The sequence below is a fragment of the Bos grunniens genome, chromosome 5, assembly GCF_055505025.1.
Source record: "Bos grunniens cultivar Pamir isolate PY7600 chromosome 5, Bosgru_T2T1.0, whole genome shotgun sequence".
Lineage (NCBI taxonomy): Eukaryota > Metazoa > Chordata > Mammalia > Artiodactyla > Bovidae > Bos > Bos grunniens.
Genome location: NC_141169.1, coordinates 57206355 through 57219264, shown reverse-complemented (window position 1 = coordinate 57219264; position 12910 = coordinate 57206355). Strand labels below are relative to the sequence as shown.

General features: G+C 52.8%; 1 protein-coding gene and 1 long non-coding RNA gene across 8 annotated transcripts in view; one reads left to right on the top strand and one right to left on the bottom strand.

Moving 5' to 3' along the window:
* Nucleotides 1-3306: 3306 nt before the first annotated feature.
* On the bottom strand, nt 3307-7994 carry LOC147372009 (uncharacterized). 6 transcript variants are annotated; one of them, XR_015163887.1, is made up of 3 exons: nt 7690-7994; nt 5601-5863; nt 3307-3566 (listed from the first exon to the last, which is right to left on the bottom strand). It is a non-coding gene; the product is annotated as an uncharacterized LOC147372009 (long non-coding RNA). The 6 variants fall into 6 exon arrangements; XR_015163889.1 differs by having other exon boundaries at nt 7547-7874; XR_015163886.1 differs by having other exon boundaries at nt 7494-7853.
* A 189-nt stretch (nt 7995-8183) lies between these two features.
* NAB2 (NGFI-A binding protein 2) overlaps nt 8184-12910 on the top strand; it is a 5982-nt gene continuing 1255 nt past the window's right edge. The window contains exons 1-6 of one of the 2 annotated variants that reach the window (XM_086400461.1): nt 8184-8426; nt 9881-10754; nt 11195-11328; nt 11671-11722; nt 11816-11948; nt 12149-12340. In XM_086400461.1, the coding sequence (XP_086256587.1) occupies nt 8344-8426; nt 9881-10754; nt 11195-11328; nt 11671-11722; nt 11816-11948; nt 12149-12340 (1468 nt within the window). In that variant the 5' untranslated portion in view covers nt 8184-8343. The remainder of the gene's footprint in view (nt 8427-9880; nt 10755-11194; nt 11329-11670; nt 11723-11815; nt 11949-12148; nt 12341-12910) is intronic. The other variant, XM_086400462.1, reaches the window with a different exon arrangement.

Sequence of the window (12910 nt, the reverse complement as noted above, 5' to 3'; positions counted from 1 at the left end):
TAAAACTAATTACAAAAATTATGTAAGTCAAGGATAACATGGTTATCTTAAACCTTATATGACATTGTAACTTGCTTACAGCTATCCTTGGATTTGGGTCAAAATTATCTTACCACTAGAAATAACTGCCAGTGGAGAAAAGTTTGTTAGTTGTATAGTATCCAATGAAGAATATTACTATCTTAATTTTGCAATATACTGCATTTGCTGGTGCTATTTTTATACAGTGAAGCAACAGCCTTGCAGAAGAATAAAAAATTTAATAATAAAATTTTTTTAAAAATTCAGAGAAGGAGGTAACTGCTGGGGAAGGTTCAAGCTTTCAAAACAGGGATTTTAAAAAAGTGAAAATGAAGCCAAGAAACAGGCAAGAGAAGAAATTTCATTCTCAGAAAGAAAACTCAAGGCCACCTCTGGTGCAACAGTCATCCTCTCAAACACTTCCACCACACACTCCCCTGGCTGACCTAAAGAGGTCAGTATCCACAGTAATACATCTCGTTGCTACTATGTACCCTTGATAGTGTGTGGAGAAAATGGTATTTCTGTGGTTTTCCTCCTCAAAACTCATAAAACTGAGATAAACATTTATTAATAGGTCTCTCAGTTGGGTCAGACTCTTTGCCACGCCATGGACTGTAGCCTGCCAGGCTCCTCTGTCCATGGAATTCTCCAGGCAAGAATACTGGAGTGGGTTGCCATTTCCTTCTCCAGGGGATTTTCCAGACCCAGAGATGGAACCTGGGTCTCCTGCATTGCAGGCAGATTCTTTACCATCTGAGCCACCAGGGAAGCCACTTTAAAAATTCAGATAAAGAGGTAAACTAGGGACTTCTCTTGTGGTCCAGTGGTTATGACTCTCCACTTCCACTGCCAAAGGTGTAGGTTCAGTCCCTGGTGGGGGAACCCATAAGATCCCACAAGCCATGTGTGGTACAGAGAAACAAAGAGGCAACCTACAAAATACCTGATCAGTACTCCTCATAGTCATCACAAACAGGGCAACTCTGAGAAACTAACAGCCAAGAGGAGCCTAATAAAATATGGAAACCAAATGTAATATGGTATCATGGATGGGATCCTAAAATAGAAAAAAATTAGGTAAAAACTAAGGAAATCTGAGTGAATGATAGGCTTTAGTTAGTGTTATCAATGCTGGTTCATTAATGGTGGTAAACACACAGTACTAATGTTAAGATCATAACAGTAGAAACTGGATGGGGAGTACAGGACAACTCTGTACTATCTTCTCAATTTTTCTGTAAGTCTAAAACTTTTAAAAAATAATTTATACACCTACACCCCTCAACACACAAACACACTTCATTTTCTACCAGGTCCCAAATTCTCAGCATTCAGAACTTGCTCTTTGGTTTTGAACAAAGGCCAGAGAACAGGGCAACTAATTCCAGAGGATCATTTACTTTTTTTTTTTTTCAATCGCCCACCAGGGATTGAACCCAGATCTGGCAGTAAAAGCAATGAGTGCTAACCACTGGACCTCCAGAGAATTCCCACCACTGACTGTTAAAATATGTAAATGCAGTGTACAGTAATAAAACTGGTTGTCCATAAACACATGAAACCTTATCATCTAAATGAGTTCCGTCATTTCCAGGTACTCAAGAAGCTTTTAGCCTTGTTTTAATGATATGAACACTGCTCAAAACACTTTGAGAATCATCTTCAGAGTCTATAGCACACACTTCAATGAATATTCATTATCTGCAGGTGGATCTGATGTATGCAAATAGCCAAAAAAACTCAGGCCAACGCTGATGAGTAAATGGGGCAGGAAATCTGGATCATAAATGTGTTTCAGAATTTTTTTGGATTTTAAAATGTAATATGGTGCATATGCAATAAATAAGACAGCAATCTCAGTGGGGTCTGGGACAGTACCTCATAAACGAATGTTTCTGCAATGAGAGATGAATATTCACATTGGTATAAATGAAAGTGGCATAAATGAAACTATAAATAACCTTATGTATTAATAAGCTATTTCACTCTCCTCTTTCACTTTCAAGAGGCTCCTTAGTTCCTCTTTGATTTCTGCCATAAGGGTGGTATCATCTGCTTATCTGAGGTTATTGATATTTCTCCCTGTAATCTTGATTCCAGCTTGTGCTTCATTCAGTCCAGCATTTCACATGATGTACTCCACATGTAAATTAAATAAGCAAGATGACAATATACAGCCTTGATAAGCTAGGAGGTCCGCCACAAAGTAAGTTCAAGTCAGATTAGGTTTCGTAGTCAAAAGAGATATGAAAATTTTTGGTTTTCATAACTTTTTTTCATAACTTTCTTAACTTAGGTAAAAGACTGCAGATGGTGACTATCTGATGATGATGCTCCATTCTATCCAGTCACCCAAGCTAGAAGCCTGAGAGTTACTCTAAACTCTTCTCTTCCCCCAACCCTTTAGCCAGTCATCAAGTTCTATTCATATTACCCAATGATCTTTTTTTAGTTTTTTTTTTGAAAAATAATTACCTATTTATTTTTGACTTTTCACTATGCTGGGTCTTCACTGCTGTATGGACTTTTCTCCAGTTGCAGTGAACAGGAGATACGCTCTAGTTGCTGTGTGTAGGCTTCTTGCAGTGGCTTCTCTTGTAAAGCACGGCCTCTAGGCACGGGGGCTTCAGTAGTTGTGGCTCCTGGGCTCTTCAACACAGGCTCAATAGTTGCAGCACAAGGTTAGTTGCCCTGCAGCACGTGGATCAGTGATAGAACCCATGGTTCCTGCATTGGCAGGTGGATTCTCTACCTCTGAGCCACTAGGGAAGCCCTGATGACTATCTTTTAAATCTGTCCTTTCCTCTCCATCTCCAGCGTCAGTGATTTAGTCTAGCACCTTGCCATCTCTCTCAGAGCACTTTTGTTTCCTTCAAGTTGGCCTCTCTGCACTTTTAACTTCCATAAAACCTTTTCTCCATACCACTCCTAAATACAGATCTGACCATGTCACTCCCATGTTACAGTCTTTATGGTTCCATGGCATCTCCTGTGATATTTTATGGCCCGTGGTCCTAATATCACCTAAATACAGATGTATAGAAACAAATTTTGGGACTTTCCTGGTGGTCTAGTGGTTAAGAATCCACCTTGCAATACCGGGGACGCAGGTTTGATGCCTGGTTGAGGAACTAAGATCCTACATGCCACAGAGCAGCTTAGCCCATAAGCCACAACTAGAGAGTTCATGCCCCAGAATGAAAGATCCCCTATGATGCAATGAAGATCCCGAGTGCTGCAACCAAGACCCAACACAGCCAAATAAATAAAAACACAAACAAGGCCATCCTCCGTGCTCACAGAGCACCTCATATGCTTATCACTTAAATAAAAGAAACAAATTTTAACTACAACAGTGCCACTCAAAGTTTGTTGTTATTTTTGTTGTTCAGTCGCTCAGTCATATCCGACTCTTTGTGACCCCCATGAACTGCAGCACGCCAGGCTTCCCTGTCCTTCACCATGTCCTGGAGCTTGTTCAAATTCATGACCATTGAGTCGGTGATGCCATCCAACCATCTTGTCCAAAGTTTGTTACCACTCTGCAATGAAACAATTTCAGAAATGAAGTGTAGGCATTTAGAAACTTCTATAGCAATTTAACAGCAAAATTTTATATTTATTGAATCTAATAAAACGGGGATTTTTAAAAAATAATTCATTGTTAGTGTTTTTTATAGAGTAGTGCACTCTACAATGATTGTAAATTGCTTTAAAAATTGGTCCTGGGCTTACCCGGTGGCTTAGTAGTCAAGAATCCACCTGCCAATGCAGGAGCCATGGGTTTGACGCCTGGTCTGGGAAGATCCCACATGCCGTGGAGCAGCAAGCTGGTGCACGACAACTATTGAACCTGCGCTCCAGAGCCTGTGCTCCGAAACAAGAGAAGCCACTGCAATAAGAAGCCCAAGTACCGCAACTAGAGAGTAGTCTCTGCTCTTCACAACTAGAGAAAAGCGTATGCAGCAATGAAGACCCAGCACAAAATATATAGACAAATAATTTTTTAAAAACTTGTCCTTTACTATAGGTTGAGAAGCTCTGGTCTAGAATATCCTAAATGAAATGGCCTTGTACACCTCCCAGGGCTCCTTTTTAATCTCACCAGCAACCCCCATCCAGCAATAATGAACAATCTCTAATTTCTCCAATGTATCATTCTGTTTCATACTTCCATGTAAATTTAAACTCTGTTTTCTATGACTTGATTCTCCCTTCTTCCTGGAAATCTATTTATACTTCAAAATTCTAGGCTGCATCATCACCTCCTTTGGATGCCTGTCTCAACCAGCCCCTCACAACCCCAAGCAGAAGATATCACCTGCCCCATGCCTCTATCACTGTTTGTAGCCCTATTATTGCACTATATTGTAATTGTTTATGTGTCTACCTCCCCTGTTACCTATGTGGCTCCTTAAACACAGAAATCAGGTTTGTCTTTGAGGGTGAAGCATCTCTGGTGAGATGACTAAATTGAAGGACAACACTTCAACTACAATTCTAACATATTTTTCTGTTACCAGCAAGGACTTCAGACTTTACCTTTAGCACCTGGGTATGAATTAATTTACCAAAATAGCAAACATTAGAAGGCCAAGGAGCCAGACTTGTGAGACTCACTGGCAACTTTAAAAAGGAAGGAGACATGGAAAACAATTGTCACCACTTGAACAATTCTGCCCAGGTTCAGCCCCCTCTGGGTCAATTGCCCTTTTCAAAGCTGTTCAGGCCTAGAAATAGCATCACCAACTCACTCATTTCAGAGGACCCACCAGATACCAGATCAGAAGTCCTAGGCTAGAGGTGGAAACAATTAACTATAATTGAAACATGTACAAAGAGCCTTGAGGGGCTGGGGGCGGTCACTGAGGGATGGGAGGAATTAATTCTGCCTAGAGGAGTTGCAGGAAGGACAGGGACCAGGAAGGTGACATTTGTGCTGCATTTGCCCTGGTGAAAACTTGGGGGACGGTTGTTGGTGACCAGGGCAATCTGCTAGATGCAAATCTACTCGTGCCTAGTAATGACAATCCTTCTGGTTAGCAATTTCCTCACTCCTCTTCCACCCACTTTCTAATCCTTTCCTCTGTTCTTGGAAAATTGCAACAGAGGATAGTTTCCCTTCCTGGAAGAGATCAGTGTAACATTAAACTAATCCTTGATTAAATGGGACCTGCTGCTCAGCTCTGTGTCCCTCTGAGAACACCGCCCTGGAAGGAGGGGGTAAGCAGGTGAGCCCAGTAGAGAAGCGGGCTTGATCCACCCTGGGGAAAACGGGGCTCAAGGAGAAAAGTGAAAGTGAAGTCCCTCAGTCATGTCCGACTCTTTGTGACCCCATGGACTGTAGCCTGCCAGGCTCCTCCGTCCATGGGATTTTCCAGGCAAGAATACTGGAGTGGGTTGCCATTTCCTTCTCCAGGAGATCTTCTCGACCCAGGGATTGAACCCAGGTCTCCTGCATTGTAGGCAGACGTTTTACCGTCTGAGCCACCAGGGAAGTCCTATATCAAGGAGAAAAAGAGAAGAAATTAATTTTTTTTTTAATTTGATGCACCTCTTTGTCAATCATCCCTCACCTGTCTCTTGTCTTTGTTGTTTTTCCGTAGTTTCTCTTAATCTTGGTCTCTTTCTCTCTCCATTTGCTAAGGGCTGGAAATTCCTTGTTCTCAACGGAAGGGAGGAGGAGGGGAGTTGGAGGTGGTAGGAGTGGGAGGGAAGCGAAGAACAGACATCTCAGCAGCTCCGGCTGCGGGGGAGTCTGGGCTTCTGGCGGGGCTTGACAAGTCAATGGTTTTTAAAATGTACATATTTTTAAATCCACGCAGAGGGGCTCACAAACCTAGAGACACAGACACACAAGTAGATGTAAAGAAACGTATAGATACACAACCTCGGGGTACAGAAGTACAAACTGGGAATAACGTCTTAAATTTGCTTCTGAGCATTTCACAATTTACAGTTTTCATATACACTCTCACTTGAACCTCACGACAACCCTGAGAAACAAAGATACAAACACTCGGGAGTTTCACTCTCAAACACACGTTCGCACCCAAACAGATTTCTTCTGACCCCGAGGGGTATGGGCTGGCCCAGTGTGCGGGGTTTTTCTCCCCTCTTCCCTCTCTGGCCTAATACCGGCCCCAGGACCAGGTCCCTTCCGCGTTCCCTTTCCTGGGCCGGGACCCAAGGCCGAGCGCCCAGTCGGTTACCGCCCCCTTGCTTCACGCCCTATTCCACCCTCTTCCCCGGCTGGCCCGCGACTCCCCCCGGATCCCCGGGCTCGGCACCGGCCCAAGGGGGACCGGGTGGGAGGGAGGGGGGCGCCTTGAGCAGAGGCTGCGTGGGCGGAGGATGTGCGTCACGGGGAGCGTGGGCAGAGGGAGGGAGGAGGCACGTGGAAACCCGGGGCCAGCCGCTGGCAGCCCAGGCTCTAAAATAACCGGAGAGGGGAATGGGGGAGGGGCGCCCACACACCTAAGGGGGGTCGGGGATGACCCCGGAGGTACCTCGTGTCGCCGCGCCCTCCAGTTGCCGGACGGAGGACTCAGCTCGTTCCTATCACGCCCTACCCCCGTGTTTGTAGCTTTATGGAATGGAGAAGAGAATCTTGGCTACCGAAATTCCCCCCGGTGATGCGATGCACCCCCACCCCTCCTCTCCGGCCCTCCACTAACGGCCGAAAGGTCCCCTCGCCAGGCCGGAATGTAGAACCAGCCCTGGCCCACGCCACCCACTCCAGGCCGCCCCGGGCCACTCAGAAGTGCAGAAGGGTGGGCGGGGCCGAGGTTTTGGACTAGGGGGAACCTTGCTTCTGGCCAGCCAGCTCGCTTCCCGCCGCCTCCCCCCACCCTCCTGCATTTCCTCGGGGCATAGAGCCGCAGGGCCGGGCGCTCAGAGCCCCCGCCTGTCCGCCCTCCCAGCCGTGGGCGGGAGTGTAATGGGAACCAGATGGAGCTGGGAGAAACAAAGGGGGTAGGGAGTGGGTTTCGGAGAGGGGTAGGCTCCTCGAAGGAGCTCCTCCCTCCTATTCCTCGGTAGGGAGCCACGTTGGACATACTCGGCGTGGTGCCCATCTAACTCTGGACTCTTGCGGACCAAGTGCCCTAACAGATGTCCCTAGAAAGGGTATCCTCCCTCTGCCAGGGCTACCACAACAGTTTCCCAGGAACAGGTCCCCATCCTCAGCAAATAGGGTGCGACGAGTAGAGGAAGGCGGGGTACCCCTCCCATGCCTGCCTGACCTAAGCGCTAACAAAACCCGTCGCGACTGTAATCGACGCGCGTCTAAGTGGTAGCTTCTAACAAGCCCCGCCCATTCCTGTTTCCCAAACTTGGACGTGGACTCCAGGCCGGGATGGAAGGGCGCCTGGGTTTCCGAGAACTGCCTCTTCAAACAGCTCCTTTAGGGGCTGGGAAAGAGCGTTTGGAGACGGAAAAGACTCCTGCGGAGCCCCAAGCTCACAGACCTGCCTTAAGCGCACTCTCTATGGGAGTCAGACGCACGAAAGGAGACGCGCACCCCGAGTCTCCAACAACTTTTCCCGGCTCACTCCTAACGTTCACAAGTACAGCACCGCGAGGTTCGAGTGTGGGCAGCAGGCGTCCGCAGAGCTGTTTAGACGCGTGTGCCCGTCCTTTGCGCTGCTCGGTGTCTTTGTGTACCTGTGCGTGGTTGTGAAACTCCGCTCTCCTCTCGGAGGGGAAGGGGGAGTGGGAGTAAGAATGTCGCCGGCTGGGCGCTCACGTGGGTACGTGGGCGCGGAGAAGGCCGGCTGTGCATCCGGCGTGGGCGGCACGGAGCGACCTCGCCCCGCCCGCTGGATCCCCAAGCCCGCCTTCCACAGCCCGGCCTCGGTCACCTCAGTCTCCAACTCGGCGCCCCGGGCTGAGTCCCCGCCCCCGCCTCCATCTCCACACTCCTCCCCTCCCCCCAACATCTCCGCCTCTCTCAGTCTCTCCGCCGCGGCGTCTCCCCGGCCCGGCGGAGAGGCCCGGGCGCCCGCCCCCCGCCCCCGGCCTCCGCCCCCGGCTCGGCCCACGCCCTCCGCCCGCCCGGCAGCCAGCGCTGCGCCGGGCCTCGCTCCCCGTGCGTCCTGCGGGGGCGGAGGCGCGGAGAGGCGGCAAGCGCAGCCGGGGAGGGGGGGGGGGGCAGAGGCACAGACAGAGGCGCGGAGGCTCGGAGAGAGGAGACGTGGAGGGAGGGACGGAGCCCGGACAGCGGCGGACACGGCCTCGAGCGCGGGGAAGAGCGCAGCGCGCACCAGGCGCTGAGTGCCGGGCACTGAGAAGGGCACCCCGGGTGGTCTCCAGCCGTCCATGCACAGAGCTGCCTCCCCCACAGCCGAGCAGCCGCCGGGCGGAGGGGACAGCGCCCGCCGGACCCCGCAGCCCAGACTCAAGTTAGTGGGCAAAGGGAAGCGGCGGGGAGTGGAGATGGGTGGAGCTGGACTCGGGAGAGGGGTCCGGAGGGCGGAGGTCGAGGAGAGGACGAGGGGAAGCGGGACGGGGGTGGGGGGTGGAGACTGACGGAAAGGGGGTGCGTCTTCGAATTAGGGGGCCCAGGGAGCAGACAGAGATCTGATGCAACTGGAAAGACTAGAGAAAGAATAGTACCTAATTCTCCATCGCCCGTTTATTTTGGGGGCATGACCTGGCATGTGAGCCCCCTGCAAAGAATGTGGGGGCTCCCAGGCGGCAGGGGAAGCCTTGGGGCTCTAGCTGACAATAGTGCCGGCGGAGGGCCGCTCAGCTGGCTCAGCGCGTCATTGGTACCGAGCGCGCGGCTCCGGGATCCGGGATCAGCCGGCGCCTTTGAACCAAGAGAGCATCAGAGGAGCTTTGCAGAAGCGGGGCAAGCCTTAGGCGTCTGTTCATTTCTGTAGCTTTATTTACAGAGTGAGGAGGGGAGTTTCGATGTACAACCCCTCCCTCAAGAGGCCTTGAATCGCTCCCCCACAACACTTAAAGATGTGGGTGGAAAAATGAAGGAGAGAAGGGTAGGCGGGAGGCCCCCCCGGCGGTTTTCGCCCACAGACGCTACCACTGTGGGAGTGTGTGGGGGCGGACCGGGCCCCAGAGCAGAACAATTGAGGCACCCCTCCTTTCCCCCGTGCCTGAGCTGAAGGGATGGCTCTACCTATGGAGCAGATGGGAAGGTCACTGCTGGGAGAGGGACCAACTGAGGGGCCCTGGGCAGTCTGGAAGGTAGGGGAGGTCCTGGGGAGAGAGAGCAAGAAGGTGCAAAGAATGCCTAAGCCGTGGGAAAAGCTGAGCAGGGATGGGAAAAGGGAGCAGAGGATGGATGGTCTGCCTGGCTCACAGTGAGAAAGTGCAGGGGAAGGGGCCACACCTCTCCTGCTCAGCCACATGAGCAGGATGCCACCAGGGAATAAAGCTGGCCAGCAGTGGTCCTAGTTTCCCCTGTAGGGAGGACAAGGATCCTATGTTCATTAACTTTGTATTGTTAAGACGGCTAGGTGTGTAGGGTGGAAGGTGAGGATGGTGTTCTGGAAGAGACATTGGTCCAGCTAATCCAAGGGTGTACTGACTGGCCTCATACTCATGGTCTCCTTGCCCGAGATCACAAAAGTAAAAGCTGAGGATAGGGGAGCTTGGAGCCTTTGACTCCCACAAAGACCAGTCTGGCTTCTGGTACTTCTAGCCAGTCTGGGATAGCACTGCTTCTGAGCAGTGGCTGGTTCGCCTAGTCTGTGCTCAAGTCTCAGCAGAGAGAGCATTCAAAAGAGGGGAAGAGAAGCAGGCAGGAAAGAGAAGACAATTGTGAGGGTGGGTTGGTACCCAGCAGGGAACTTGCACTTACTGCCCCCCCCCACCTTGTGCGCCTCCTTCCCAGGCCCAGTTCCCGAGCCATGGCCCTGCCTCGGACCCTGGGGGAGCTGCAGCTGTACCGGGTCCTGCAGCGCGCCAACCTTCTTTCCTACTACGAGACCTTCATCCAGCAGGGAGGGGACGACGTGCAGCAGCTGTGCGAGGCGGGGGAGGAGGAGTTCCTGGAGATCATGGCGCTCGTGGGCATGGCCACTAAGCCCCTCCACGTCCGACGCCTGCAGAAGGCACTGAGAGAGTGGGCCACCAACCCAGGGCTTTTCAGCCAGCCCGTGCCTGCGGTGCCTGTCTCCAGCATCCCACTCTTCAAGATCTCTGAGACGGCGGGGACCCGGAAAGGGAGCATGAGCAATGGGCATGGCAGCCCGGGGGAAAAGGCGGGCAGTGCCCGCAGTTTTAGCCCCAAGAGCCCCCTTGAACTTGGAGAGAAGCTGTCACCATTGCCTGGGGGACCTGGGGCGGGGGACCCCCGGATCTGGCCAGGCCGGAGCACTCCAGAGTCCGATGTCGGGGCAGGAGGAGAAGAGGAGGCTGGCTCACCCCCATTTTCCCCACCGGCAGGGGGAGGCGGCCCTGAGGGGACTGGGGCTGGGGGGCTGGCAGCAGCTGGGACTGGGGGTGGTCCGGATCGACTGGAGCCAGAGATGGTGCGCATGGTGGTGGAGAGCGTGGAGAGGATCTTCCGAAGCTTCCCAAGAGGGGATGCTGGGGAGGTGACATCCCTGCTGAAGCTGAACAAGAAGCTGGCACGGAGCGTGGGCCACATCTTTGAGATGGACGATAATGACAGCCAGAAGGAAGAGGAGATCCGCAAATACAGCATCATCTATGGCCGCTTTGACTCCAAGCGGCGGGAGGGCAAGCAGCTCAGCCTGCACGAGGTGAGGACCCCAGCCTGCCAGGATTGCCTGGGACATCTAGAGCTTGACCTGCTTACCTCTGAGAATCCTCACATTTGGCGAGTCTGTTTCATTGCCCCATAAACAGGACCCAAAGTCCTGATCCCCTCCTCCACCAACCCCAGCTGCTGCTGTGCCTCCCTGCTCAACTGAGGGGGATGCAGACACACAGGCAAAAGCCCAACTGTCCAGTTCCATGCCACCCAGGACCCCACAGGATTGGAGGAGGCCCCTGGCATTCATAGGAAGCTCTGGGTGCTGCCCTCTGTCTTCCTCCCCCAGGAAACTCCTGGTAGTGTCAGAAACCCAACCAAGCATCTCATGGATGGTCTCATTTGTCTGATGGAGAAGGGGAGGGAGGAGGTCTGGGCAAGGTAGTGGGTGAGTCAGGATTCTGACTGCTCTGGTGGTCCTCTTCACAGCTGACCATCAACGAGGCTGCTGCCCAGTTCTGCATGAGGGACAACACCCTCTTACTGCGGAGGGTGGAACTCTTCTCCCTGTCCCGCCAAGTGGCCCGAGAGAGCACCTACCTGTCCTCCTTGAAGGGTTCCAGGTGAGACCCCCTTCTCTAGGTTCTTCCTCGATCAGATTCTTGTGCCTAGGAGCTGGGTCACATCCTGCCTTCCCGTTCAGGTGCCTTTCATCCTGCTTCCCACCTGCCTTGCTTTGACCAAGTCCACATGTGTGAGGTCCAGCCCCTTTTCCACTTGTCTGAGGTCTGGCCCCCCTCCCATCCATCTCAGACCCCCTCGCCCCCTGCAGGAATGGCACCTAAGCTGGATACACCTGCTTAGCTAGACTCTTTCCAGATTCTGGAAACAATGCATTTTAGATTCTGTGTCTGCCACGTGTCTCTCCCCAGCCTCACTGTCCTTGTTCCTCTCAATCTTTGCAGGCTCCACCCTGAAGAACTGGGAGGCCCCCCACTGAAGAAACTGAAACAAGAGGTGGGTTTTCCAGGGTAAACATCGGGGGTTAGGGCAGCCATCCCCAGCCCACTCCCTTCCCAGTCCTCATTTCCTTATTTGGGGCATCCACAGGTTGGAGAACAAAGTCACTCTGAAATCCAGCAGCCTCCTCCCGGCCCTGAATCCTATGCTCCCCCATTCCGCCCCAGCCTGGAGGAGGACAGCGCCAGTCTGTCTGGGGAGAGCCTGGATGGGCACTTGCAGGGTGAGTGTGCATCACAGCCCTTCTTACTGTGGGGGTAGAGGGCACGGGAGGAGGGCACCAGGAGGCAACTGCCTGGAGTGGGGTTGGGAGGCCTGGCCGGATAGGAGCCAGTGGACCTGGGCCTATGGGCCTGGCTGTGTGGTTGAGGGTGGGGGTTCTGTTGCTGTGGCCCGTTACCTGACCCGTGCCCATGCCCGCAGCTGTGGGGTCATGTCCAAGGCTGACGCCGCCCCCTGCTGACCTGCCTCTGGCATTGCCAGCCCACGGGCTGTGGAGCCGCCACATCCTGCAGCAGACACTGATGGATGAGGGGCTGCGGCTAGCCCGCCTCGTCTCCCACGACCGCGTGGGCCGCCTCAGCCCCTGTGTGCCTGCGAAGCCACCTCTCGCAGGTGAGGCAGCCAGCAGTGCTGTCCCCAGGCACCCCACTACCCAGGCCCTACACAGCAATCCTGGTGTCCTGGGGCCAGCTGGGAGGAGGAGGGCAGGATGGTGGGGCTCCAGCCAGCCAGGCCTTTAGTTGCAGAGGAGGGACCCTGCAGGGCTATTCCCAGTAGTGAGAGTCCAACCCCTAATCTGTGAGGGGGGAACTAGGGGAGCAGGGAGACAGAATGGGGGACAAAGGGGAGCAGGAAGAGGAGAGCCACCAAGAATGGAAGCTTGGCTGGAAGTTGTGCCAATGCAAGAGGGTGGAGCAGGCGAGGAGCTGGAGTGGGGTTGCCAGCTTGGAATTGGAAGAGCCCGAAGGGGAAGGGGGAGGCTTTGTGTGTGGATGGGGAGGGGGGCAGGCAAGTAGGCCGGCAGAGAGGGCCGGGCATCGGCTGGGCTGAGAGTGACGCAGCAGACAAAGCCACCAACCCTAGCTTGGTATTTTTAAACTGTGCGTGGGTGGGAAGTGGGGGTGGGGACTGAAAGAGGGGGGCTCTTCTTGGAGGAGGAGCTGGGAGGCCGACTTCCTGCGT